At 52.1% G+C, this 27,258-nt stretch overlaps 2 protein-coding genes across 10 annotated transcripts in view; one reads left to right on the top strand and one right to left on the bottom strand.

The window, feature by feature from the left end:
* SEC22B (SEC22 homolog B, vesicle trafficking protein) overlaps positions 1-27,258 on the top strand; it is a 293,305-nt gene that overhangs the window by 204,752 nt on the left and 61,295 nt on the right. The window lies entirely within an intron of this gene.
* The window catches only part of PACS2 (phosphofurin acidic cluster sorting protein 2), a 75,332-nt gene continuing 53,442 nt past the window's right edge, over positions 5,369-27,258 (bottom strand). For 5 of the 9 annotated variants that reach the window (XM_054285929.1, XM_054285928.1, XM_054285932.1 and 2 more), the window contains exons 18-25: positions 25,657-25,765; positions 23,847-23,879; positions 18,676-18,718; positions 15,350-15,392; positions 13,895-14,030; positions 10,544-10,770; positions 7,941-8,054; positions 5,369-7,014 (exon numbers count right to left, since the gene is read on the bottom strand). In XM_054285929.1, coding sequence (XP_054141904.1) covers positions 6,896-7,014; positions 7,941-8,054; positions 10,544-10,770; positions 13,895-14,030; positions 15,350-15,392; positions 18,676-18,718; positions 23,847-23,879; positions 25,657-25,765 — 824 coding nt within the window. In that variant the 3' untranslated portion in view covers positions 5,369-6,895. Of the gene's footprint in view, positions 7,015-7,940; positions 8,055-10,543; positions 10,771-13,894; positions 14,031-15,349; positions 15,393-18,675; positions 18,719-23,846; positions 23,880-25,656; positions 25,766-27,258 lie in introns of those variants that run through there. The other 4 variants (XM_054285937.1, XM_054285935.1, XM_054285933.1 and 1 more) reach the window with 2 other exon arrangements.

The raw sequence follows: 27,258 nt of genomic DNA on the forward strand, positions 1-27,258 counted from the left end.
TTGCTGGAGTGTGTGATCAACAGTGCAAACAGCCAAACCCTTTACTGGGTATGGGCTGGGCAGAGCTGCTGCCTGCACTCTAAACACGCTTCTCACAAAGTACTGAAACACCTACATAAGACTGCCCAAAATACATATATATTTCAGAAAGAACAGGGCTCTTGTTAAAATTTGCTTTGTGTGTTAGGGAAGCAACCCTAATCACCAAATTTCTGACAGTCCTCAGACGCCAGGAGGGCGCAGGGCTCTGCTTTTATATTCCCACTGTGCACGAGGAGCACGGCAGAGTGAGGAAAACACTTCTGGGGGTGAAAGTCGGTCAGCCAGGAAAGGTCGGTGCGCCGGGGAGCAGGGCTGTGATATTTCCTCCTTCCGAGGCACTGGGGGAGCGCGTGCCGGCACCGGCGCCGGACACACCGCAGGACACGAGGGCTTGGCCACTCTGCCGAGCTCAAAATAATCCAGTAGGACACAGAAAAATTATCCAGAACAAATATTTACAAATGGCGTCCCAGCGCACTCGGTAGCTGCACACGGAGAAGCGGACGGTCACACGGCCCTGGTTACTTCTTCCAAATGCTAAATCGTGTTCTAAACCATAGCGAGAAAAACGTGTTGGATCTTCCCTGCTGTTCCTCTTCCAGGTTAAGCAGCAGCTGGGGTCAGGGCCAGGGTGTTGTGCAGTGGGAGGGAGGCGAGCTGGAGCTGCCACACTCAGCCTGAGAAGGAGAGAGCTCCTGCAATGCCCCATCTGCCACCACCAAACCCCGCTCCCATGGGTGCCACCGACTCCCACCGTGCAAACCCAGACCTCCCAGAGGGCTTTTGGTGCGTCCTGGCAGGCAGAACTTGCATTTGACACCTCTCCCATGGTACTGAAGGTCTGAGCACGTGGTACCCAGAGCTGCAAAAGAAAGATGTCAGTGCTTTGAGAGCCTAGGCCGCCTGGCAGAAATTCATCTGTCCTAGTGCATGTGAAAGAGGGAGGCTCTCCAGGCCCATTGCATGCAACCTGCTACACTCTGACCCAAAGTCATTCTTGTTCCACCCAGCCCTCATTTCCTTCTCTCTTCCCAGCAACAGCAGAGTGTGCCAAGGGCCCTTGGCTTGGTGCTCTCCCTGCTGATGTGGGGCTGGTCCTCTGCTTCCCCCAGCAGCACACGAGCCTTCCCACCACCCCAGCCTCTCCACTCACACCCATATTCACTTGCTGAGACAGATTCCTCCATGGGCTCTAAAAGGTGATGCTCAGGATGTGCCTCTTTCATAGAGCCAGGCCATCAGTGCAAGTTTACAGCTGAACCTGTGCAGAAAATACCCAGCCAGAACATAGCCTTCACGTGTTTGTCTCCCCCAGCTCTCCCACAGTGCCCCCCCATTCACCACCAACCATTTCACTGCCCCCTCCGTGGCTTTAGGTGCTGTTTCTGCCCTCCAGAGTACTGATCTTGCCCTCTCCTGAGCTACCCCCATTCCTCCTGCCTGGAATGATCCAATGCCTGCTCTGTGCCACCATGTGTGGGCTTTGTGTCCCCTCTTCCAGCAAAGGGCTTGGGCCATAAATGCATCTGCACCTGGCTGAGTATCTGAGCTATCCACAGAGACCTGTGTCCCTGCAGAGCAGCCTGGCCTGCTCTGAGGGGCTCCCTTCACCCCAGCTCTTTGCTCCATCAGCTGCCACCCCTCCATCCCTCACCCTTGGGTCAGGACAGTGTGAGGATACAGGCTGCTCCAGCACAGCATTCCCATTTCTGCCTCCAGCATCCTGGACCCTAAGGACCGTGGCCATAGGCCCATTTCTCACAATTTCTTCTTCACCTCCCTTCCTCAAAACAACAGCTTAGCTCTCCTCTTTCCTTCCTCTCTTCACCTTCTGACTCCCCAGCACCAAGCCCAGGTTTCTGGAATCCCACACATCCCTGAACATCCCACAGTCCTCCCAGGAGCACACACAGCTTCAGGCTCCCCTTGGTACCCCAACACCACCGTGTCCATCCAACACAGCCCCCAGATGAGAAACAAGCACCAGCCTGGTCCTTCCCTGCCGTGCAGAGGTGAGGACTGAGTGCTGGAGAGGGCTGTCATATCCAGGAGAGCTGCAGGAGGTGTGAGCAGATCCTTCTGGGAGAGGAGGCAGCTGGGAGAGCAGCAGGGCTGCAAAAACTACAGGAGGGCTCGGTGCTGGCAAGGACGTGCCAATCCACCAGCTCTGCCCTGGAAGTGGCAGCTGGATAAATAACACAAGAGCACCCCCAGGGCAGAAAGCCATGCTGCTGTTTCCTCCTGCAAACAAGTGCCCCGGGCATGCCAGAGCAGCCCCTGCTGAGAGACGACTCAGGGGACGGGTGTGTGCTTTCATGTCCAGTTTTATTAGTGTTGCATTAGTACCATAAAATAGTTGACGAGGTCGAGCACGTTGCAGTTTGTTCCAAAAAAAAGGCTATTTACATTTAATCTGTCTTCATAAAAAACAACCCTAGAACCCAAACAATACAACAATGAAACAGATGGACAGCTCGGGAATCTACACAGTGGTAACGTCCCCTCTCACGCCGGACAAGCCTGGTGGCACGCAGCCCCGCGATTCAGGCGCTTCCCATGGCTGGGGCACGTCCACAGCCAGGCAGGCCACGCTCCAGCCACTGCCCAGCCAGGGCTGCAGCCAGCAGCTGGCTGGATGTGGCCCCAGAACAGTGGCCCTCTTCCTAAAGGAAACCAGCAACCTGCTGCTTCACAAGTTGGCACGTCCCCTTCTGCCCCAGTCTGTCCCAAAGCACCAGAGTGATCCTTCCTGCAGGAGCCAGCCCTGCCAGGAACATCTCCCATGAGAATACCATTGAAGAGGCTCCAGGAAACCTCCAGGAGATGCTGCTGCTCATTTCTGACCTTCTCCTGTCAGGTTAAGCCCAGAGAGAGTGCTACATTAAAATGCCACCACTCAAATATCTGCTGAGATCAAGGGGACAGACCCATCCAACCTAATTTCCAGAAAGCTCCAGGGCCCCAAGCCCTTTACAGCAGCATGGCCCCACTGTCCTAATCCCAGTTTCCCAAACCCTTAGCACACCAAGCAGCAGGAAAAGACCACTGGTTCTGCTGCCTCTTGACATGATTTCCCTCTTAACTTTGGAGACTCCAGGGGCAATATCCTCTGTCCTGGCTCTCCAGTGCTCCCGCCAGCACACGCTGCTGGTGAGAAGCATGACTTTGCTGCAATCACAGGTTAAGCACAGGGCAGTGTGGTTCCTGGCTGCGTGTGATGGTGGAAAGCAAACAAGCACATCTCCTCAGCCTCAGAAACCTTCCAGCCACCGACCCCTGCCCTCTCTGCAGGATAAAGCCACAAGCTTTATCTCCTGTTCTAACTAAAGCAGCAAAACACAGCCAAAGAGACCGCGGGTCTCCCCGAAGTCATGTGTAATTCAGGAGGGCTCTGCAGTCACCGCTGCCACGGGAAGTGACAACTGGGCTGGATGGGAACTGCAGCACGGAGCTGGAACTGCCACACGAGATGTCCCTGACACCGAGAAGAGCCAGCCCTGGCTGAGCACTGGCAGGGCTGGAGCCCAGCCTTTGTCTCCAGGAAACTCAAGCCAGAGGAGCAGGAAGCGCTCGGGGTGCAACACGATGCCACAAACCCCTTCCATCTTTCATCTGCTCTCCGGAGCTGCTAAACTAGGTCAGCTCAGCACGGAGCCAGCCCCTCCCAGAGCTCAGCCCGAGCCAGAGCCAGCCGGGGGCCTGGCCCACAGCAGCGGGAACAGAAACCAGAGCTCCGAGAAGCCACAGCCAGAGTCAGGAGACACCGGCCCTGAGGGGGCTGGGGTGGCCTCTGGGACACAGAGAAAGGGACACACCAGGGGACACCACCTTCAAAGCACCTCCTGGCTAGAGAGCCACTCAGGTGCTGGCCAGCCCAGGCCCTGCCTTTGCTGTCAGACCACACAGCTCCAAAGCAAGCATGAGGGAGATAGCCCTCCTGAGTGTCTTCATTTGAAATGTACCTTCCCTGCCCAAACTCTCCAGAGCTGAACACAGAGCTCTCTGCTCTGAGCCATCCTTCTGCACTCACTGACACGGCCACGACAACCCAACCCCACAGGCTGGCACAGCTCTGCAGGCACGGGCCCTCTGCTGCCCCAGAAACTTCTCCTCATCCCACAGTGGTGATCCTTCAGGTCAGTGGAGCTCACTCCCAGCAAGAAACTTCCCCAGAAACTGTGGGGAAGCTGGGAAACCTGAGATCAGTCACTCATTCATGGGACCAGATCTAAAGCTCCTTCCCAAAGCAGTCTGAGCCATGTTCTTTGACATTCATTTTTCTTAGAGACAGAAAACTGTTTCCACTCTAGACAGGGACAGAAACAGCTGCACAAAGTGGCTCCACAGGAGAAACAACAGAGGCACAACAACCTGATCAGAGCTGTGCCACCAAATTTGCATGCCAGCCCTTGCCTCCAGGGCCAGGAAACACCACAGCCACCCCTGGGCACACAGCTGCCCACAGGCAGGCCCAGCCTGCCATGCTGGACTGCCTTTGGGATAACAAGGCTGAGGAGTCAGGATGTTTTCTTGCATGGAAGACGCAGTTCAGAGCAACAACAGCTTTCCACACAGGGGAAATCAAGCCCTCAGGTGTACAGAGAGGCTCCCGATGAATTTGCTCGTATAAAGTCAGAACAAAACACAAACCAACATGAAATGCAACGAGCAGAAGTGTTTCTCTCACACATACACGCACACACATACACACACAGAGTACAGCAGGGCAACACACATTTGATAGGCAGGACTCTGGAAATCCTGTCCTAGCTACCAGATTTCTTCTTTACAGTAGGTTGAAATACAAAGAGGAGCACAGTGATGGTTCTCCCCTCACCCCCCAGTAAACAAAGTTATTGCAGTCAGTCAGTCAGTCAGTCAGTCCAACCCACCTCTGCAGCAGCACCACCAGAGCTGCCCAGGCTGCACACAGCTGGAACCCAGCCCAATCACCCTTGTCACACCAGTGTGAGATTCGAGGGAGAAATCACACACTGACTAATCTCCTTTTACAAAGCTTTTTTTTTGATGCAACAGCCTCGATAAAGATGTGATGTGCTTATACACCCTCTCCCACGCTGCCGCTGCTAGGCAACGCTGTACAGCCCCAGAGCATCAGCTCAGGTCACCCAAAAACATCAGCTGAGGGACACAACAACATCCCCCTACAGCCCAGCTTCTGCCACAGCCAGAGCCAGCCCACAGCAGGCAGGAAGAACACAGTGTTGTAGCTAGACAATGTGTCCTACCCAGCAGCGTGCCACCAGGCTGGGGACAGCGTCCTCCTCCCTGCTGGTTTGAAGGGAATACCCAGCCCCTGGCTGGGAAGGGTTCCACAACATCAGCTGGTGAAGCAGCCCAAGCTGTGACAGGCACAAGATGCAGCTCTCACCTCAGAAGCTCCCTGCCAGCAGCACACCACCAGTACCTGCCCTGGGAGCCAGCTGGTCCCCAGGCAGAGCAGGACCTGCCGTGCAGAGCAAAGCAGGCTCCCCACGCCTTTGGAAACCCAAGGGTAAGGGATCAGGGGGAAACAAAATAAAAAGAAAACAGTTGAAAAGCATCACTGCCCTCAGAAAGTGCCTTCTGGAAATGCTCACAGAGCCTGGCGTGCCCACAAGGGGGGACCCAAAAGGGCCCATCAGAAATTTCAGCCCCTTAGCCTGAAATGCCAGAGATGTCTGTTCTTCCACACGGCAACAACAGCCTGCTCCCCATACCCCAGCCAGAACCTGACAGAGCAGCCTGTGCCACCCCAGGTGTGCAGTGTGACACATGGGCAGGAAGGCAGCTGGACACACAGAGTGCCTGCCTGGCTCCCAGTCCAGCCACTACAGTGATGCATCACTCCACAGACAACGGCTCAGCTTCCTGGGTTTGTGGGGTTTTTTTTGGCAAATTAATATTTTTCCTGTTATTTTTTGTTTTTATTTTATTTTATTTTTTTTAGAAAGCATTAAAAAAAATCTGCAGCTGTTGAAAAAAATCCTTTCCCTTTCGAGGCTGGACGAGGTTTTATTGACAGGTAAATAATCGGTGTGAGTATGTAATAGCAGCGACCCCACTGACGTGGTGCCCCTCAGCAGCACAGCCAGCTGGGGAACACAGAGACTGGCCAGGTTTGGTCATTGTCACAGACCTGGGACACGGGAGTTTCCTTATACTTAGTGATTCCCTAATTCCTATTCCTGCCCAACCCTCCTCAGGCATCGCTTCAGCACCAACACCTGCCTCTCCCTATGGCAGGCTTCATGCCCCGAAGGGGATCTCCTCTCCAGACCTCCCTAACTCTGCAAGTGGCTTTGTTTTCCACACCAGACAGTTGAACTCCCTCCAGACTCGCTGATCTCTCATCCTTTGGCAGCAGGAAGAAAGACTGGCCATCCTTTTCTCCTAGAAATACAGAGCGGGGGCCAAACGCACGTAACCCACACGATCTTCTGCAAATCTGTTTGAGCTGATCCACGGCTCCCCCAGCCCACTCACACCAATGAGGTCTCAGGTTAATAAGCAGTGCAGTTACTCAGCTATCTGCTCGTAAGTGGTAGGTGTTCTTGGGCAGGTTGCCTGCTCCTGCCAACTCCCCCACGACTTCACGTTGTCAGCACATCTATATTTAAGACTGGTTTGTTGGTTGGTTGGGTTTTTTTTTTTGCCTTTGTTTAAAGGGGTTTCCTTCCTTTGTAGTAAACTTAAGAGTTAATAGAAAAAAGTAATTCCAAAGTAATCCAAGCACATCTGTAATTAATTCTGCAGGAGAGGGCAGAGCGACGCGAGTCAGAGTTGGCACGCAGTTCCTGGCTCCTGGTGTGCAGTCCTCGGGATGGGCAGAAGGTCCCTGCGCCGAGCACAGCTAGAAGTTGGATTTGGAGTGTCCAAATATGCAGATGGGAAAGTGCTTGACATGAGAGGACCACTGTGCTGCCAGCTGAAAGAACTTGACGTCGTTCCACTCCACGCCGTCGATCAGGACTGCAGGGGAGGGTGAAAGGAGAGCAGAGTTAGGAAATGCTGAGGGGAAGAGGCCAGCCTGAGGCAGCTCTGCCATAATTCCCCTGCAGTCGGCAGAGGGAGCCTGGCCACGCTCAGCTGCTCTGCCCCACTCAGCTGCACTCACAGGGAGAAAGGAGCACACCACGTTTGGGGAGAAGAGCTCGGGTTGTTGTTCCAGCATCACTCACTGACACCAGAGCTCCCCACACTGCTGATTGCAGTGTCACCTGATCCGGCTTCTCAGATTTCCTCAGCACACCTCATCTTCTTTTTTGGGCAAATGCACTTTTACGGAGATGGACATCAGTCTCTCCTCACTGGCACTCTCACCAGGACACCCATGTGTCCCAGAGAGGTGACACATGTCCTGTGAGCGCCCCTCATGCCTGCCAGGGACCAGGCCAGGATGAAGGAGGTGACCCAAGCAGGTCCCTCTGTTGGGGATGACTAACTGAACAGGCTACAGGGGTATTTTTGCTCCTGGATGCCCAGCTCCACTGACAGACACTCCAGGTCTGTCTACAAGATGCATATATGGCTCCTGCTGTGGCATGAGCATGTGCCAGTGTCCTGCCCGGAGGGGCAGCCACAATGTCACCACCTGCCACCAACCAACACTTGCACCAGATGTGCAAGAGAAGCAGGGGATGACAGAGAGGGGAATGGAGCCCTGTCCAACCCTGGTCCTCATGCAGAGCACTGACTCAGAGCCAGCTAAAGGAGGATTTTCCCACATCCCAGACCTATTAGAGCCTTCCCCATGCTGGGCACACCGAAGCCCATTCCCCAGGAATATCCCCACCACGCTGGCTCAGGGCACAGGGCAGGACACCAGCCCAGCCCTTTGCCTGGAGGACAATCCCAGCATGTGAGCCTTGCCCCAGCACCCAGAGGGATGCACTCACCACGCAGCATGTTCTGCTGATGTTTCGCTGTGCAAATCAGCCTGCTGATTCCTTCAATACACTGGCTCTTTGACTCAACCTCCTTGTCCTTTGTTTTCTTGGGCAAAAACATCACTGGAAGAAAAGCAAACCAGCACAAGGTCAATCTGTGCCACTCGCAGGAGCTGCACTGATTCTTGTTTGAGCTTTTGCATTTAAACATTCCTGTCTGACAATTCTTACTCCTAAGGTCCTCCCTTTTTGGCAGGAGTCTGTCAGTGCTGAGCACCATCACTGATGCACATGAGCATCTTATTCCTAAATGTCTCTTTGTGGAGCCTTCCCAGCTCATAATCCTGATCCCAAAGGGCATGAGCTGGGCCCTCTGTTGGGACACCATACAGGGAAAACATCTGCATCTGCAGTGCCAGGCCGGCTGCACTGCTCAACACAGCCTGGAGAGCAGGAGGGATTACAAAATGGAGGCAGCTGGTGGGGAGGGAAGGCATAAGGAGAACTAAAAAAGGGTCCAGCTCCCCAAAAACTGTCCAAGTGCATGAGCAAAGATGTACAAACTGGTTTCACAAAAGCTGGTGCTGTTGAACACCTCTGCTGCAGGCTGGGCCACCCCAGGGTAGAACGTTTGGAGTGTCTCAGGACTGTCCCACCAGCAGGACACTCCCAAAGGGGGTCACCAGGGCTGGCAGCTCAGCACCACAGCGGTGCTGGCCTGGCACTGACCTGGCTGAGGGCTGTGCACCCATGGCCTGCAGCCCAGGAGGCCCTGCCAGCCTTCCCTCAGAGTCCACCAGGAGTGACTCCCAGGCCCACAGGCAGAGGAGGTTGTGAAGGACAACTACTGGCAGGCAAACTATAAATGCAGAACTGCCTTGTGCTTCCTTGAAAATAATTTGTTGCAGAGCTGTTCTCAATTTCTAAAATGTTTCACATTACCAAGGCCAGGAGCAAACACAAAATCACTGACAACATTCAAAATGCCATTTTGTTAGTTTGGTTTGAGAAAATAAAGCCACAAGTTTAAGAGCTGGAGAGTATTTATCTTCTACTTCCTTTTGACCCACAAAGCATTCTGTGCAAAAGCATAAGAATTATAAAATCATGGAATTGCTGAGGTTGGAAAAGATCTCCAGGGTCAATGAATTGAACTGCTAATCTAACACTGCCAACTGCATCCCTAAACCATGTCCCCAAGTGCCACATGTATACATCTTTTAAATACCTCCAAGCATGGGGGGATGGTGGCTTCATCACTGCCCTGGGCAGCCCCTTTTAGGGCTTCACAACCCTTTTGGTGAAGAAATTTTTCCTAATAGCTAATCTAAATCTCCCCTGGCAAACCTTGAGGCTACTTCCTCATGCCCTGTCTCTCATTACCTGGGAGAAGAGACTGACTGCCACCTTGCTCCAATCTCCTTTCAGGTAGTGGTAGAGAGTGATAAGGTCACCCTGAGCCTCCTTTTCTGTGGGCTGAACACCCCCAGTTCAGCTGCTCCTCCCAGAACTTTGCTCCAGGTTCTGAATGCCCTCACTGGCTCTTGTGGAGTGGGTGCCCAGGGGAGAGGGAGGCCCCAGACTCCAGTTCAGGGGTACTCCTGTTATGTCACCTCACAGGGATCTGTGATACTTGCTGGGCTTTTGTTTCCCCTTACATGCCTCTTTCATTCTTTGTGGCTCTTTTGAGCTGAAGGCTCATAGGATGGGGATATCATCCCAGAAAGTAAAGCTATCCCAAGTCTCCAGCACACTGCCAGAAAGGAGGGGCTCATTTACTCTCACTGGTGCTGGGGCATGAGCTGCCTCTTATCTAATCCAATATCCCAACACAGCACCAGCAGGCTCCCAAGGAACACAGGGAAACTGTCCAGGCATGTCCTTGCTCTGTCCCCACCTTTGCTCTTTTGGGCTATACCATCTTTTAACTTCAGCCACCAGGGTGAACACATCCCCTTTTCAGCTCACGCAGAGCAACCACCCTTCCAAACCCTGTCACTTCACACAACCACTCCTCAGCAACTGATTTGGATTTTGGGGGTAAAAATAGGACTGAGGTGCTGCAATCCAGCACTGACAAGTCAGGCAGCCCTGGAGCAGCAGCACAGGGACAGAAGGATGTTGAGTTTGTGAGGTCCCCAGGACGAGGTGAGAGATGAGGAATCTGACTCCATGTTCTCAGAAGGCTGATATTATATGATATATCATATATCATATATATTATATATCATATATCATATATTATATCCTATTATATTATATATCATATATTATATATCATATATTATATTATGCTATACTATCCTAAAACTATTCTAAAGCAAGAGAAGGATACAGACAGAAGGCTTAACAAGAATGAACAATAAAAACTCGTGACTGACTCCTCTGAGTCTGACACAGGTGATGGTGATTGGTCATTAAGTAAAAACAATCCACAGGAAACCAATTAAACAGGCACCTGTTGGTAAACGATCTCCAGACCACATTCCAAAGCAGCAAACACAGCAGAAGTAATCAGATAATGATTGTTTTCATTCTTTTCTGAAGCTTCTCAGGAGAAGAAATTCTGGGGATTTTTCAGGAAATATGACAGGGACAGAAGGACACCTCACCTTTCTTGTTCTTCTCCTTTGTCACCACAGTCATGGACATGGTTGGCGTGGTGGCGATCTCGCCGCTGGCGGGGAGCCTGCTGACCTGCAGGGACCGGAAAGTGCATTTCAGTGTGTTTTTGGTGGTGGAGGGGTCCTTCTTCTCTGGGTCTCTCTTCCTGTCCACGGGTGGAGCTGCAATCCAGTAATCCACCTGCAGGCCCATCAGCTCAGCACCGAGGCCCTGGCTGGGAAACAAGAGGAGGTGGTAATTCCTGCATGCCTCTCAACAGGGCTCTGTCAGAGTGGCTGCATTGCTGGTCAGAAGATAAACTGCTGCCTCTTTGGGCAGTCAGGCTGTGACATTTCATAGTGAGACTCAGCAATTACAGAAGCCCAAGAAGCCACCCCTGAGAGATGCAGGCTGGGTCCCACTGCACAGAACCTCAGTGAGCTGAGACAAGCTGACCTGCTGCAGTCATGAGGGCGAGCAGTGGGAAAGGGAGCACAAAAAAACTTCCCCCTGTGACACAGCAGCAAAGGCAGCTCCTGAGGTGGCCCAGATTACTTCATCTTTGAGTGGGGAAAAGAGGCTGTAAGCACCTTGCTGCTGCCCCCTGAGCACTGATGAGTGACTCTGTCCAGGCACAGCACTGCCAAAACCAACTCTCAGCTGGGGTGAACAAGCACTTGGCAGGTCCCTCAACGTCAGGCACTCAATTCCCAGTCTCCCTGACTTGCTTCTTGCAACTGCCTCTCCCCAAGCCTTGCCACTTGCTGGGGAATTCCACTGCTGGAAAAAAAAAAGTTCTGCCAGCTCTGTGATGTCTGCTAAACAACAGCAGATTTCAGGATATGCTCTCTTGTTGACAACTCCTTGCATCATGTGGTAGCAGCTGTGCATCACCAAAACCTGCTGCCAGCCCTTTCCTGAGCCAGCAAAGGTAAGATGAGCAGCCTGGGAAGCTCCAGCCCTTTCCTGCCCCTGCCTCTCACTGATAACCCTGAGGGCAGCAGACCTAAAAGTGACAGCCCATACTTCTTCCTACACAGTGACAACCAGCGTTGAATAATACACAACTACTAGACAAAAACCTAAATTTATCTACCAGTCTGTGTCCTCAGTTTGAGAAATGGCAGTTGTTAAGGAAGATAAATCTGTGATCTTGAATGAAATATGCATCCCTCTGCACTGCCCGTCTAATAAGGAACTCAAGGTAAAACAAGGACACCCCACCCCTACAGTCCTCTCATTTCCTTTTCTTTGCCATTTATTCAGCTAAAAGTCAGACTGCAAAGCAGAGTTCGTCTTTGATGACTAAAAGCAGGGTTTTGGTTCTCAGGGCAATATTCAGAAGTGAGGTTCTTTAAGGATGATGCTTTGAAATCTCCTTTGCATCACATTTCTCAACTCAGTCATAAAGACAAAGCATCCCAATATTCACCAGGCCCAGGCAAGATTTTATGTTCCCTTCCCAGTTAAACACATGGCTCAATCATTCAGTTTTACACCCTCCACCCCCTGTGCTGTCACTTAGAGATCAGGGGAGATGGAACAATGTTGAACCTGCAATTCCTCATTTCTTGATGATTTTGCCACACAGTATGAAACGAGAAAGTACCAGATTCATAGAGCTGGGGTATCAGGTTCAGATTTATCACATCCATGGCTTATCAAAGGTAAGCTTTGATACCTTAGGCTCTTGGGGGCACCAGTTTCCAAAGCACTGCCACCTTTGGAAAACCCACACACAAAGCTCACACACAAGAATTCAGCTCTGCTCCCTGGAGCCTGGCCAGCCCCAGCTCTCTCCCTCTGCACTGCCAGGCAGCTCTGCTGGGGCACAGGGGCTCTCCTGCCACTCAAGCACAGGGACACACCAGGAGGGGCCTGGGAACTGGGCCCTGGCACAGGTGAATGGGCACCAACACCTTCCAGGGCTGGGCACCTACACTGGCACTGTCACATCTCCATTGCCTCCTGTTCAAAGGGAACTCTTCAGCCACTCTGAGAGGTCAGAGGTTAAAGGTCACTGCAGGGCACCCTGGGGTGGGATGAAAGGTCCCATTCTGTCCCCAGCAGGGACAGCAGGGGATGGTGCTTAGGCAGAGCACATCAGCCCAGCCTCAGAGCATGCCCTGGCACTTCCACAGCCTGACAACTGGGGATGCTAGAGGGGAGGTCCCTGAACCTTTCTTTAGTAGCCATTAATGGATCTGCTGTCTGCGAATCTGTCTGACCCCTCTTTGACCTGCTGATGCTGCTGCCACAGAAGCAGCAGGGGCAGATGTGGTCCCTTCCTCTCTCCCTTTTAACTGAGCTCTTGCAGTGTCACTGTGTGCCCCCAGCTCTTGTGCCACAGCTTCAGAGAACCCCAGAACTGCTGGGGAAGAGACCCCTAGAGGTGACCCAGTCCAACCCCCCTGCCAAGGCAGGGCCACCTGGAGCAGGTGATGCAGGGATGCATCCAGGTGGCTTTGGGATGTCCCCAGAGAGAGAGAGAGAGACTCCACAACCTCCCTGGGCACCTGTCCCAGTGCTCTGCCAGCCTCTACAAACCCAAACCCCCCCGACTTTGCACACCTTGAGTGATTTATCATTTTGCTCTCCTCTCCTCAACTGCAGAGTTCAAATGTTTCTAGTTTCCCCTTCTCACAAGACTGCTGCTATGTTCCCTCAGAGGCTCAGGGGAGTTAACAAAATCAAGGGGAACTTCATGAAGTGCCTCTGAGTATCAGAGCTGCACACAGAGTGTCAGACAGCTACACCAATGTTTTGTGCAGCAACAAAATGAAGAGTCCTGGCCAGGCCAAGTCTTACTGGCAGCTTTCTAGGGGTTTTCTCCCTTCACCCCTAAAATTTTCAGCTAAACCAGGGCTCAGTATTACCTGTAGGTGCAATCCCCTTGCTGTTCAGATGTGCTTTCAGGCACACACGTGAATAGGAGCTGCAGTTCCACCTTACAACTGCCAGCATTACCCTCATAGAGAAAGTCATCAGCTCCTTCAAAAGTCACTCTGACCTTCCACTCACTTGGCCTTTACAAACACAACAATCATGAGGGATTAGCCTGGCACCCACATGTAGTAAGAGTCAGTAATTTTTTTGAATACATATCTTCCCAAGAGAATCCTGCCCTTGAGACATGCAGCCTTCCCCCTAAGTGTAAAATCCCCCCTGCCCTCCCCAGCCCCTTGGCAGCCTCAGCAAGGACACAGTCACTCCAGAGGCAAAAGATGTGAAGGAGAAAGGTGACAACTTCCTTTGCTAGGGATGAAGGAAGAACTATTGGTTTTCCTCTGGACTTCTCAGCCACATGTATGCCAGATAAGCCAACCAATGGAGCTGTAAGGAGACAAAACATGGTTTACCTTGGGGAGGAGAAGCTGCCTGTAACAGATGGTGAGGAAGGGGGCGTGGGGGAGGCTTCTTTCACAGCAGGAGACACGGAAGGCGGGGTGGAAGAGAGGACAACGGAACTTGAGGGAGCTGCGTCATCAGAGTCACCTTAAAAAAAGGAAGCCAAGCTGTTTGTCTGGGTTTGTCTCACAGCACACAACACTGGCATAAAGCTCAATCTCCTTGTCCACGCTCCTGCTGCACAGGTTTTGCTCAGATTCAACCCAGAGGTCAGCTGGCCCATCAGTTCTGACTGGCTCCACACTTCTGAGGGGCTCTGTGTGTCTGGGTCCAAGGCAGGCACAGACACTGACACTCCTGGGGCTGCTCCTTTGGCATCTGCTCTCCAGGGTTTGCTCCCAGCTGATTCTGAGCCTCCTGCACAGACACTGACACTCCTGGGGCTGCTCCTTTGGCATCTGCTCTCCAGGATTTGCTCCCAGCTGATTCTGAGCCTCCTGCACAGACACTGACACTCCTGGGGCTGCTCCTTTGGCATCTGCTCTCCAGGGTTTGCTCCCAGCTGATTCTGAGCCTCCTGCACTGCCACAGCCCAGCTCACTGATCTCCTTCCTACAGGGAATCTCCCCCTGCAACCACTGCAGGGCAGCACCACTCCTGGAATCCAGCACCTCTGGGCAACCACAGGGATCTCCCCCTTCCATCTGCCTCCACCCTCCACACCCAAGCTCTCATCCCCTTCCTGCTGGCCCTTTGGGATGGGGGGAGCACTGTGGCAGCAAGGAGTGACCCACAGAAGGGCTGCCTCCATGCACAATCCTGTGTGTCACCCAGGCCACAAGAATCTGGGTTTGACAGTGAAGCAAAACAAGAAACAATCCCAACACAAGGAAAACAACAGTCCCGTGCATTTGGAGGGAAAAAATAAGTTCATGTTGACAAAACAGCACCACTCCATGTCTGTGTGTGTAAGCAGACAGTGTTCTTCTGCATATCAGCTTTGCACTCCTCCAGTAAAAAATAAATGGGCCTAAAATGTTGCCCACGCTGAAGTTCCCAGGCACTGAGATCAATTTCATTCAGGAATTGAGCCCACTGCAGGGAGACAGGCATGAACTTCTTAAGAACTGCCTCCTCAGGCCGAAGCAGGAACCTCAAACAAGTGTAACAGTGACACCCCACTGACAATATTAGAAAAATGGTGTTTGCACAAGCCTGAGAGTAGAGCTTCCCTGAATCCAGGTGTGGGAATTTCAGCTGGCTTGAAGCTCCATGTAAAGCAACAAAGAAAAAAGGGCCTCTCCCAAGGGAGAGGGCTCTCTTTCTGCAGACAAACCACTGGGAGCTAATAAAATCCAACTCCACCTCCCAGCTCCAAGGCATCAGCGATGGAGGAGTCTGCCCAGCCTGTGAGGTCAGGCTCCCATGCTGCAGCACACAGAGAGCACTCACAGGATGGTCCTTACCTGATGTTGCAGAAGATTGTTCCACTATTCCAACCTTCACCACCTAAAAGGGGGCAAAACAGAAGAGCTCCATCAAACAAGAGCCCCCTGAACTTGAGGAACCCAAACCCCAGCCCTGAGCTCATCTCTGCACTCCCCAAGGCACTGTCCCTGCAGTCAGAGTAGTTCAGGAGTCCTCTGAGAGCCAGGCAGGTCCTGGCAATGTCCAGCCAAGCAGTGCCAGCTCACAGCCCTGCCCTGACCCACACAAGGGACAGCACAGACCCTGCAGGGCTGTCACACACCTGCCCAGCTCTGCAGCCATCAGCTCCAAGCTATGCCAGCTACAGGGAGGAGAAGGGTCAGAAATATCCCTTCAGCACTGCTCTGATGCACCTGCTGATTACAGACACGCTGCTTCCACTGCTCAGGAGCAGCCACTTCCACTTGCAGCATAGCTGGGGTTTGTGAGGAAACCACAGAAGCAGCAAAGAACAGCTTCTGATCAGAGTTATCCATTCTCTAAACAAGGGAAGTGTCCAACAAAGAAGATTAAGCCCCTAGCAAAGCCTCTGGAGGCAGACAGGGACAAACCACCACATGGACAGGTCAGAAGGATCCAGATCACACTGTAATAAGGGCACAAACGTGTGTGGCCAGTCACCAGCTGGTACACCAAGATTAATGACAAATGTCACTGGCAATAGCTTGTGGAACAGAACATGCTGCAAACAAACTCCCAAGAACACACTATGCCTAGAAAGATAAAGTGGCCCTCGGTGATATAAAAGCAGAGACCTTCTGCAGTGATAATCTGCTATGGTACACAGGGATCATCACTCTTAACACTGCAGAGAAGAGAGCCTTTTTAAGGTCCTTAAGAAACTTGTCTCCAGGGCTAATGTCTACCCTACACAAATGCTGACAAATGGGAGAGAGCTGCCAAGGGAGCTCAGGTCAATAAAAACTGCTTTAGAATGAGCACTGATGTCACACAGGCTGTGTGGTTTGAAAACAGAAGTTCAGTAATTTCAGACATGACCATGTCTGGACCACATCTCTCGGGAGCACATTTCTTTAATACAGGGTCCAAAAACAAAAAGGAAAAAAAAAAAGTTAATTCTTAGAAGCAAAATGCTTTGCAGAGTTTGGAGGGCAGGGAGACATATGCTCAAAAGTAGATCCTGGAGAGTTGTCAGGCTCTCTGGTGGATTCTCATTTAGATCCAGTCTTGAAAAAGCCCCCATGAATTCAGCAGTGTGTACACAGGCTCCCTGAGGGCTCACTGGCTTGGGAGAGGAGGCATTTGTGCTGTATGTGTTAAACACCAAGAGGATGTTCCACAAACTGTCACTGCCCGTGAACAAGCGGAGCAGGGTTAGGGGAGGGACCAGCCACACAGAAAACTGCCTGCAGCCACCTTGATCTGCAAGCCAGGCAGGAAATCTCTTCTGGCCTTTTCCTCCTTGTTGGCTGACTGAAGATGCTCAAGTTCAGACACATGGCAGGAACACAAGGTTAAACACTTTCCCTTCCCTCCACTCAGGAGGTGCATGAGAACACTGCAGGTCCAGCAGGCCTCCATCCAGGAAAGCTGCACAGCCAGCCCCCTGTCCCTCCAGGAAGAGGCACATCCTGTTAACTCTCCTGGCAACTGCCTGTCAGCCCAAGGCAGCCTGAGCCTGGCCCCTGGCACGGCTCCACTCCCACCACTCTGAGCCCAGCTGAGCAGCATGGCACTGCCCTGCCCATTTCTGGGGCAGAGGCTGCACAGTCCAGCTGCAGGACACCCCAAAAGTCAAAAGTGCAGCCAACATCAGCTGCAAACCCAGAAGTCACTGGCTCCCTCACTTCCTTGTCCAACAGCTCTGAGCAGGCTGCAGCTGAAGGGAAGAGCCTGAGTGCTCATGTCCAGCCTCAGACTTTGTGAGACACCTGCAATTGGCCTTTCACTGGGTCAGGAATGCTTCAGAATCAGGAGCAAGCAGCACTGGTTTGACCCTCACCACCAGTGACACAGGAAGTCAGTCTGTGCTTTCAAGGCAAGTTTTTTGGGGGGCTGGCAATGCTATGTACACACCAAAGCAATTCCACCACTTTCACATAACCAAATCCAGACTGGAAAAGCACTGCTAATGTCAGGACAACAATCATTTCAGAGAAACTGGATAAGCACTCTGAGCCCCATTTGCTTGCACAAAATACAGGACTAAATCAGTCCTGAAAAAAAGGCTTGCAGAGCCCAACAACAGTCTGGGATGTTCCAAGTCCTCTAGGCTTTCCATGTTAGTGGGAAAGGTGAAACAGCTGTTTTGTAAGAGCAGTCCGTCAGTAGAAATTGCAGTTCATGGGAGATAGAAGTTGCCAGCAAAGCTCATCAGCAGGGCACAAATTGGGGAGATGTGTCTCTCTGCCTTTGCAGAAGGCCTCTCCTCATCAACAAACAAAAGCAGATTGTCATCTCAGGAATACTGCAGAGAGACACTCTCACTATGAGGAGACACAGAGTGAAAGCAGGGTCAGCCTGAGGGCAACAGAGACTAAGCTCTTTAAATGCCTAAGGATTTCAGAGGAGCTCTGATGCACTGAGGGACACAGAGGGGACACAGAGGGGACGTGTCAGGGTCACATCAAGCAGGCACAGCAAGGCCAGCGGGTAAGGCAGCAGCAGGAACTGGGAAGAGGAGATCCCAGAGCTGAAGAGGAGCCAAGGGATTTCTTCTGGCTGCAGGTCAATGACTTTACACCTAAAACTTAATGCATTGAAGAGCATGATCAAATAAGGGGAGGGGAGCTAGAAAAGGCAAAGAGCACACAGTGCACAAAATGCAGAAGAACAAACATGGCCCTGTCCAGACACTCTGCACCACAGATGGGAACAGTTAAGGACAGGGGGAAAAATGAGGGACTATCCCAAATAAATAACAGGGGTATAAATTGCCTTCCTGCCAGGATGTACTCTTAACTTCTCAGGAACAGATGGGATGCTAAGAGGATGGGAGACCATCAGTAACAAGCATGCAGAGAAATCACAGTGAAACAGCAAATTTGGCCAAAGCCATCAACCAGGGCAATGCTAGGCACAGCATCCCTATGATCAGGTTTCCAGGGACACAGCACATTCCTGTCTGAGACGTAAAATACACCCTGTAGTTTGCTGAAGTGTCTTAGAGGTTTGCTTAAATATCAGGCAGCTGCATCCAACCATGAGACAGATTTTCACGCTGATCATTTGCCTTAGAGCACCCAATGGCTTCTGCCCCACTCCAGAAACCTGGTAAGTTTAGGTTAACACCTGAGAACATATCCCAGCTTGCTTGAGGCAGCATCACCACGACAACACTCACCCCGACAAAGGGAATGAACTTCTGCGAAGATTCTTCATCGGGGCTAAAGGCAAAGAGAAGAGAGTTGTTAGCAGCTCGCCTCCACCCCGCGCCATACTCACTGCATAGGTGGCATTCCAGCATGCAGCAGGGACGGACAGGATGCAAGCGCCAGTCCAGCCTCCTCTCGAGGCCCCTGCCAGCATCGGGAGCCTGCAGGGGCGGCAGGAGCACAGCCTAGGGGGAGCACGGCCTACGGGGCAGCACAGCCTACGGCAGAAAGGCTCTTCCTCACTCCCTCACGCTCCACAGAGAAACATGCTTGGACGGCATGGCAGTCACCACAGACACACGGCCTCCAACTGCGAGGAAACGGATCTGTGCCACCACAACACACAGCGCTGGGTGTTACTGACTGGAGCCTGGGGCGCTGTGCCCGCACGGCCTCACCGTGTACCCCCTTGGAGCCGGGTGCCACAGCCGGCACATGCCTCCTTGGAACCGGGTGCCACAGCCGGCACATCTCCCTTGGAGCCGGGTGCCACAGCCGGCACATGCCTCCTTGGAACCGGGTGCCACGGCCGGCACATCTCCCACGGAGCAGGGTGCCACGGCCGGCACATCTCCCTTGGAGCCGGGTGCCACAGCCGGCACATCTCCCTTGGAGCCGGGTGCCACAGCCGGCACATGCCTCCTTGGACCCGTGTGCCACGGCCGGCACATCTCCCTTGGAGTCGTGAGCCACGGCCGGCACATCTCCCTTGGAGCCGGGTGCCACGGCCGGCACATCTCCTATGGGACACATCTCCCATGGAGCCGGGTGCCACGGCCGGCACATCCTCCCTTGGAGCCGTGTGCCAAGGCCGGCACATCTCCTGTGGGGCACATCTCCCATGGAGCCATGTGCTACAGCCGGCACATCCCCTTGGAGCAGGGTGCCACGGCCGGCACATTTCCCCTTGGAGCCGGGTGCCACGGCCGGCACATTTCCCCTTGGAGCCGTGTGCCACGGCCGCCACGCCCCCGAGTCGTGGCCCTGCCGCGTTACAAGCCGGGACCTGCCATTACTGCCGCAGCACCAGCACAGCCGCGCCCTCATGGCCGCGCCCTCATGGCCGCGCCCTCATGGCCGCGCCCTCATGGCCGCGCCCTCATGGCCGCGCCCTCATGGCCGCCCTGCTGTCGGCAGCTTCCACAGGCACAGCCCCAGCACCGGACACGCAGCCACAGCCAGGCCCAGCCCAGCCAAGGGCACACCAGCCCCAGAAACAGCCGGAGACAACACCACACACATCTGGAGAGCCACTCTGCTCTGGGCCCCGCCAGGAAGCTGAGGACGGAGAAAGGCAATGAGGCCACAGTCAAACCCAGCAGGAATTAGGGGGCAAAGACAAGAGGAGGAAGGCAGGCAAGAAGGGCCTGCAGAGCCATTGCTCCCTTCAGTGGCAACAGAGGTCAGAGATGGACCCACAGGGTGAGCAGAAGGCCACAGGAGCACATCCACATGTTTGGAGGAGCTACAGCTCAGCAGAGGGAAGTGACTGCACAGGCAAGACACACATTTCTCAGTGACTGAGCACAGGAAACAGGTAGGAAGCACACAAACACAGACTTCTCATGTTTCTCTTCTTGTGCATCCCCCAGTGCTCAGAAAAATCCATCCAGCATTGCTTTCATCCAGAGTTTAGCTGGGAGTAGCATAAATACTGCAGGTCTTTCTGTGCTGTTTCCAGCACAGATGAGAAATGCACCAAATGCACAAAGGTTGTTAACCTGTGTGATCAGCACAGGTTGGACACTTTCCTCTAAGCCCCAAGGAAAGGATGCCATAAAACTGCAGTGAACATGACTCAGCCAGAATTCCCTCTGGTCTAAAGCAGAGCACGACTTTGCAAATAGCCTCTTGCTTTGGCTCAGCTCTGCTGATCCATCTTTAAGAAAAAGCCAGGGCCATTGCTCCCTTCACACCTCACACCCTCAGGCACTGCACCCTCGCTGCTCTCCTCAAGCACAGGACAAAGTGACCGAGTCCCTGATTCCGTGCTGGAAGGCAGGAAGGTCCCATCTTTGCAAACACCTCTGCAGGGCCCAGCAAACACATCTCCTACACACAGGACGTTTCCAGTTCCAAGTTTACAAAGGGAAAGGAGAAAACCACAGAGCTGTTGGGAGAGGCACGGAACAGAGGCTCAGCTCTCTTCTCTTTCCTTCAGCTCCCTGGGTTTGGAGGCTGGCAGAAAGTGAGCCCCACTCACCAAGAGGGAAGCACCACAGCCACCCAGTCATCTCTCAGCCACTGGATGGCTTTGCTCTGAGCTCTGAACAAACCAGCCATGTCCAGTTCCAGCAGAAAACTCGTTCTTGTTCCCCTGAGAGCTCTGATTCCCACTGCAGAGAGCTCAGGGCCAACTCTGAAATAATCATTTGCTTCAGCCACCATTTATCAGGGCCCACAGTGATGCACAGGCTGCTCCTGAAGCAATCCAGCTGGATTTCAGCTCAGCCAGCCTAGTCCTGTCACACATCCTCCTGGGAACTCTTCTCTTGCACATGAGTCTCTGGAAATGCAGCTTATCAAAGCAGCTGTTCTTCTTGTGGATGAGAGAAAAGATGAGATGACCATGCTTGCTCTTAATTTCTTCCTTCATACTCTTCCCAATTTTTGTTCTTCAGGATCTCAAGATCCCAAAACATGAATTCAGAATCCTTTCACCTCGGTAACAGCTACTTCAATTCTTCCTCCTATCACAACCCTGCAACTGAAATATCTCCCAGCTCTGGAAAGGCAGCTTCCCCTCATTACCTCAGCTGCACAGAGTCCCAGGCTGCAGAGGGTTAACTCCACATGTCCAAGGCTTTTTTTTTTTTTTTTTTTTACCCACAAGGCTTCTGAAGGCCCTGGTACCATAGCTGTAATTTCATGCCAGACGTGGCCCAAGTTTGTGATTTTTAGCAGTAAGTGATGTGACCAGGAGGGTCTCAGGCACCACTTTTATTCCAGTCAAGTCCTGAAGGAGGCAACAGAAAAGAGAGGACTTCTGTCACTGAAGGACTGTCAGGCCTCTGGGCCATTTCAGGCCAGGCACCACCAGCAGCTCTTCACTCCCCTATGACATGAAATCTGTCCTGCCCCCTGGGCAACTCCAGCTGTCCGCTGGCTAACACTGTCCTGCTTCCACCAGGGCCAAACCAAACAAGGGACAAAGCAACACCAGGTCCTCATCACACATCACAGGAGTCTCCTCTCAGCCTTCCAAAAAATCTCCTTTCCAGCATCTTCACTTTCCTGTGGTGGGCTGGACATAACCAACAGGACATCCATCATTTCTTGAGCCTTGACTCTCCTCTGCTGCACTCCTGTTGCATTTCCAGCAGCTGCCCAAGGAGTTTCCTGCAGTAACCAGCAGGTAAGATGAGCTCTGCTGAGCCAGAGGAGGAACCAGGCCCCTCTTGGCCAGCCAGATTCAGGTCCAGAAGCTGCTGCAGAGTGTGTTTGAGGAGAAGCACTCAGAGCAATGACCTGGACTGCTCAGCCACTGCCCTGCAGGGCCTCTGAGACACACAGCAGGCAGGATCAGTGTAATCTGTGCTCCCTACTGCCCAGGAGCCCTCCAATCCAAGGGAACTGGGAGCAAGAGCTGGGAAGTGCTCCCAAAAGCTTTTGGTAAACACATAACCAGGCAGGCAGTGATCCAGCCCTTGCCCTGACAAGTGAGCAATGCTTCCATTTCCAACAGCCAGGCTGCTCCCCAGATTCATGCAAGGGCTATCCAGAAGCCACAGGGCATGAGCTGTGCTGGGCACTGAATTACAGTGGGTGACACCAGCCCAGCAATCCAGCTGCACTGGGAATTGTGAGAGCTGACTCTCAGGCCTCAGACACCACAGGGTTTCTTTCAAGAAAGCAATGCAGAGACACATCAGTGACGTGCCCCTCGTGGTGAGAGGCCCACCCCATCCCCAGGGTCTCAGCTCCCCAGGTGCTGCCTGGATTGCACTGCTCCTTCAGAATTCAGCAACCAGGGCTTCTCCCAGGGCTCACAGACACAGTCAGTCACCCAGTGTAACTCAGAGGAGCTGCAATGGCACTTCATTTCCTTTGTGAGCCCCCCTCCTCCCAGCCAGCCCCTGTGCTTTCAGGTAAGGTCAGCAGGTGCTGCAGAAGACCAGGACAAAGCTTTGGCACCATTGCAGTCCATCACAGGCAGTTCATGCGCCAACCTTTGCCATGACAAACAGAACAAGGGCACGGGGAGAGAGCGGGGTCAGAACAGGGACAGCTGGCAAGAGAGTTGTGAAGCAGCTCATCACATACAGCTACATCCTAGAGACTGGCTGGGCTTTCCTTGCACCACTAGGACTTGTTTAACAGAGCAAATGCCAGGATTCTGGGAGAATTCTTTTGCAATGAATTTGTAGGTAGTGCTGCTTGTTTCTACCTGGACCACTGCCTTGAAAGCTGGCCTTGGAGAAGCCATTCACCTCTGGCCTCAAGGGGGAGGGAGTTGCAGTAACTTTGTGTGCTGAGTACAAACTAAAAAATGCCCAATAATCATATTATTCAAAGCAGGGGACCCTGCAGAGCATGGGGGGTTTGGAGGCAGCTCAGAGAGCACAGCTCCACTGCCAGCACACATCTGTCTTCTCTTTCTTAAGCTCAGAGAAGTCCCATATGTTTGGGGTGCTCTGCCAGTAAGAGACTAGTCCTCAAATTTTTGATTACAGGGAGGAGATTTGCTGGTGTGCACTCGGACACTGCACAGCTGATCCCCACCCTGAGCCACTGAGTGCCACCTACAGCGCTCCAGCTCCAACAGATGGGAACTGAAAAGCCTTTTCTCAATCCTGATCCTTCTGGAGCTATGCTGTCTTCTGATGGCTAAGGGAAAAGGCAAGGAAAAACCTCCACATTCTCCATGTTGTACTGCTCTAAGCTACTCTCTGACCAACTCCTTCATTCCCACTCAGTCTACATCCTGGGAGCCCAAATGTGTGGTCCAAAGGCACAGCAGTCGCTTCCAATGCTGCATTCTGCCAGCAGATGCCATGGTTTCAAAGCAGTGAGCAGAATTCAACCCAAAGCACAAACTGTGCATCCCAGACCTGCAGGAGCTGTTAAACAAGGCACAAATCACCAGTTCACTGGGAAAAGAGAGAGGAGCTGGGAGAGGGAACCTAAAAGGAACTGATACCTTATGGTAAAATCAAAATGAAAGCTCTTTTTCCTTTTCAGCAAGCAACCAAAGAAAAAGATAAATGTGTTATTATACTTACAACAAAGTGATACATTTGTTTAGATAGTGCTAATGGAGACACAATTTCTGTGCTGTTTTTAACAATACCCTTCCTAAATTGCTGCCAGTGACAGGGACCCCCATTCCTAAAGGAAAGCACACAGGAGACACTGCCCATGCTCCAGTGAGAGCCTCTGACTCACTCTCCTGTACTCACAGGGCACTGACCTGAAAGCAGAAGTTATTTTAAGGCAGACACACAGAAATACTGAGAGATTGCAGGTTATGCCAGAATCTGACTGTGAGTTTCAGCAATCTCTCTTCCCAAGAACCTCCTAAATGAAATCTATGAACCTAAATGGATCAGACCAGCCTGGTAAAGCAGTCCTGCACACTGCTGGGAGGGATACAGCTCAAATACATTTCAGCTGTTTTCCAACAAAGTGCTGAATTGACCTTCTGGACACATTAGAATCTCAAAATCTTTAAATGTGTTTTAATGGCACAAATGAAGCTGTAACAGGATGGAGGGGGCAGTGGAAAGCAGTGCAGAACCCAGCACCTGAAGGGTGCAGAGGAAGAACCAAGCAGCCTCAGAAGGGATTCCCACTGCACTGGGGTGTCTGAGCTCCCTGCTGGTAACCAAAGTAAGTCTTCATACCAAAAACTAGATGCAGAACTGAAGGCAAGAGCTTCAAGTGCTCTGTAGCTCTTTAAATTTCCTCCTTATTATCATGTTAACTTTAACAGAAGCCCACAAATACATGAAGAGACTAGACTAGTGTCTTTTACTTGACTAGTCAGTCTGGAAATACAGGAAAAACATGTAGAATGGGTGAAATTTCACTGAATCATTTGTGCACAGTAATGTGAGAGCAGACAGGAATTCCACAGGAATGCAAAAGCAATATACTATGAGAATTTCCCAAAAGAAGGGGGGAAAGTGATGCTAAGCACACTTTCAATGTCTCCCAATTCTTAGGCAAAGGAGACACTAATAAGGGATGTTAATGGACCAAAAATGAAAAATCAAACAGAAGCAATTAAAAATTAACAACATCCACGTCTCATAGGGAGTTGCTAGTCCCTAACTGAGGAAACTCACATCAGCTGAGTTCAAATCTATCATTCTCCTGTGTCCCTTGATAACAGTGCTTCTCTACCCTTCAGCGACACTTACTCTTCTTCCTGGACCATGGCCTCAGGAGGCCCTACCTACTCCTGAATCTTAAGTCTCCAATGCTCCCTCCTACAGCCTGCTTATCCCTTAAGAGAAGCTGAAATGAAATCTGGTGAATGTCAGCCCTGCCCAGCAGGAGTCCTGATAGCTTGCAACTGCCAATCAACAAGGATTTTGTCTCTCCTGCAAGAAGCTCTGCTATTTACACTCCAAAAAGAAAGGGGCTTAGATCCCTAAATGCCAATGTAAAAAAGGTCAGCTCTCACAGAAGATATTCTGTGGGAGAATGCCAAGGTCCAGTCTGACACACCTAAGGTCACTGTGGTAAGACATCTCTGGAACCTAAGCACATAAAACCTGTCCATCCCCATCCTGCACTTCCCCAAACCTCTTACATCTTGAAAAAACAGAATCTCTGCACTTAAAGCAACCCTGCTGCTGTAGATTCCCTGAGTGGGACACACTGCTGGGTGCAGCCTCCCAAGGCCTTTGCTGTTGGGTTTTCAGACTGCTGGCACAACATAAGAAAAGCACTTTACTCTCAAGCAGCAGCTGGTGCTGGGATCCAGCAGGATGAGGGGGCCATACCTCTTCTGTTTGTAGGTCAGCATGGCTTCAGCAATGGGCAGCTGGTGAGCACAGTTTGCCCCTGCTATGTACTGAGTTATCCGGGACACGACGTCGGGCGCATCTGAAACTGCAGAGAACACAGGAAAAGCATTCAGTGACTGCTCAGACCATGCCAACCCTGGCCTCCCTCAGACCATGCCTGCCCTGTTCTCCCTCAGACCATGCCTGCCCTGGCCTCCCTCAGACCAGCCAGCCCTGGCCTCCCTCAGACCACTGCCAGCCCTGTTCTCCCTCAGACCTGCCTGCCCTGTTCTCCCTCAGACCTGCCAGCCCTCTGCTCCCTCAGACCTGCCAGCCCTGTTCTCCCTCAGACCTGCCAGCCCTGGCCTCCCTCAGACCTGCCAGCCCTCTGCTCCCTCAGACCACTGCCAGCCCTGTTCTCCCTCAGACCTGCCAGCCCTGGCCTCCCTCAGACCTGCCAGCCCTGTTCTCCCTCAGACCTGCCAGCCCTGTTCTCCCTCAGACCTGCCAGCCCTGGCCTCCCTCAGACCTGCCAGCCCTGTTCTCCCTCAGACAACTGCCAGCCCTGTTCTCCACCTGCTGGTGGTGCCCACCAGCTCTACACCTAGCACAAGAAGCTCTGCATACCCCAGAGCACAGTAAAGCTGAATGTGTACTCAGCATTTCTGACCAAATCTGGGGTCTTTTAGATTCGTTAAAAGCTTTTCTTTGTCCCTGCCCAGAGTCAGCTTTAGATATTTCATGCCTTGGCTGCAGGTGTCTGCTGGAGAAAGTGCCTGGCCATGTCTCCCAGGTGAGCTGCTCTTATACCAGCACTGAGTTACCTGAGTTTCTGATGAACTCCTGGCCCTGCTCAGTTGGCCAAAAAGACTGAGGGGCACACAAGGGTAGGAAGAGCACAAAGATCCTGTGATTTTGTGAGACTGGTTCATTCAAGTTGACACAAAGACATTTCCTGAATGCCTTCCATATTTCTTTGGTTTCAACCAAAGAGCCTCAACTGTGAGATCCCAGGAACACAAGTGATCTTCAACAGGCACTTCCTACTTTAAAATGGGCATTTTAACCCAGACCCTTTGTATTTGAACAGTGAACTGGTAAGAGTTATGGTTCTCTGCCAAATCTTCTTGTGCCATTATGGAGTTCCTGTGCAGCTGCCACCACACAGACAAAAATGCAGAATGTACAAAGTCTGCACTATACAAAAATGAAGTGGACTTTTCCTTATAGCATACAATCAACTAAGGAACAGATATGGCTCTTTCTGGGTTTCTACAGGTAATGAAGTATTCCTAATTCAGACACAAAAATCAAGTCTGTATTGACATTTTTCTGCATTTTCAAGTGCACCAAGTAATTAAAGGAAACCAGTTCCATACACCAGTTCTTCCCTGAATTCGGGATTAAGGGAAAGTGTAGCTTGGACAGCATACTAGGAGATTTTTAGTCCAGCCTCCTGCTCCAAACAGGGCTGACTTCACCTTCAGAACAGGCTGCCCCAGGCCTTGTCCAGCCATGTCCTCATCTGCTGGAAACAGCTCTGAACAATTACCCCTGAAGAGGTCTCCCTCCTCCTCTCATGGCTAGAGGACTTCCAGG

The sequence above is a fragment of the Melozone crissalis genome, unplaced genomic scaffold, assembly GCF_028551555.1.
Source record: "Melozone crissalis strain CALT ecotype California unplaced genomic scaffold, PUWL_Pcris_2 ptg000045l_1, whole genome shotgun sequence".
NCBI lineage: Eukaryota > Metazoa > Chordata > Aves > Passeriformes > Passerellidae > Melozone > Melozone crissalis.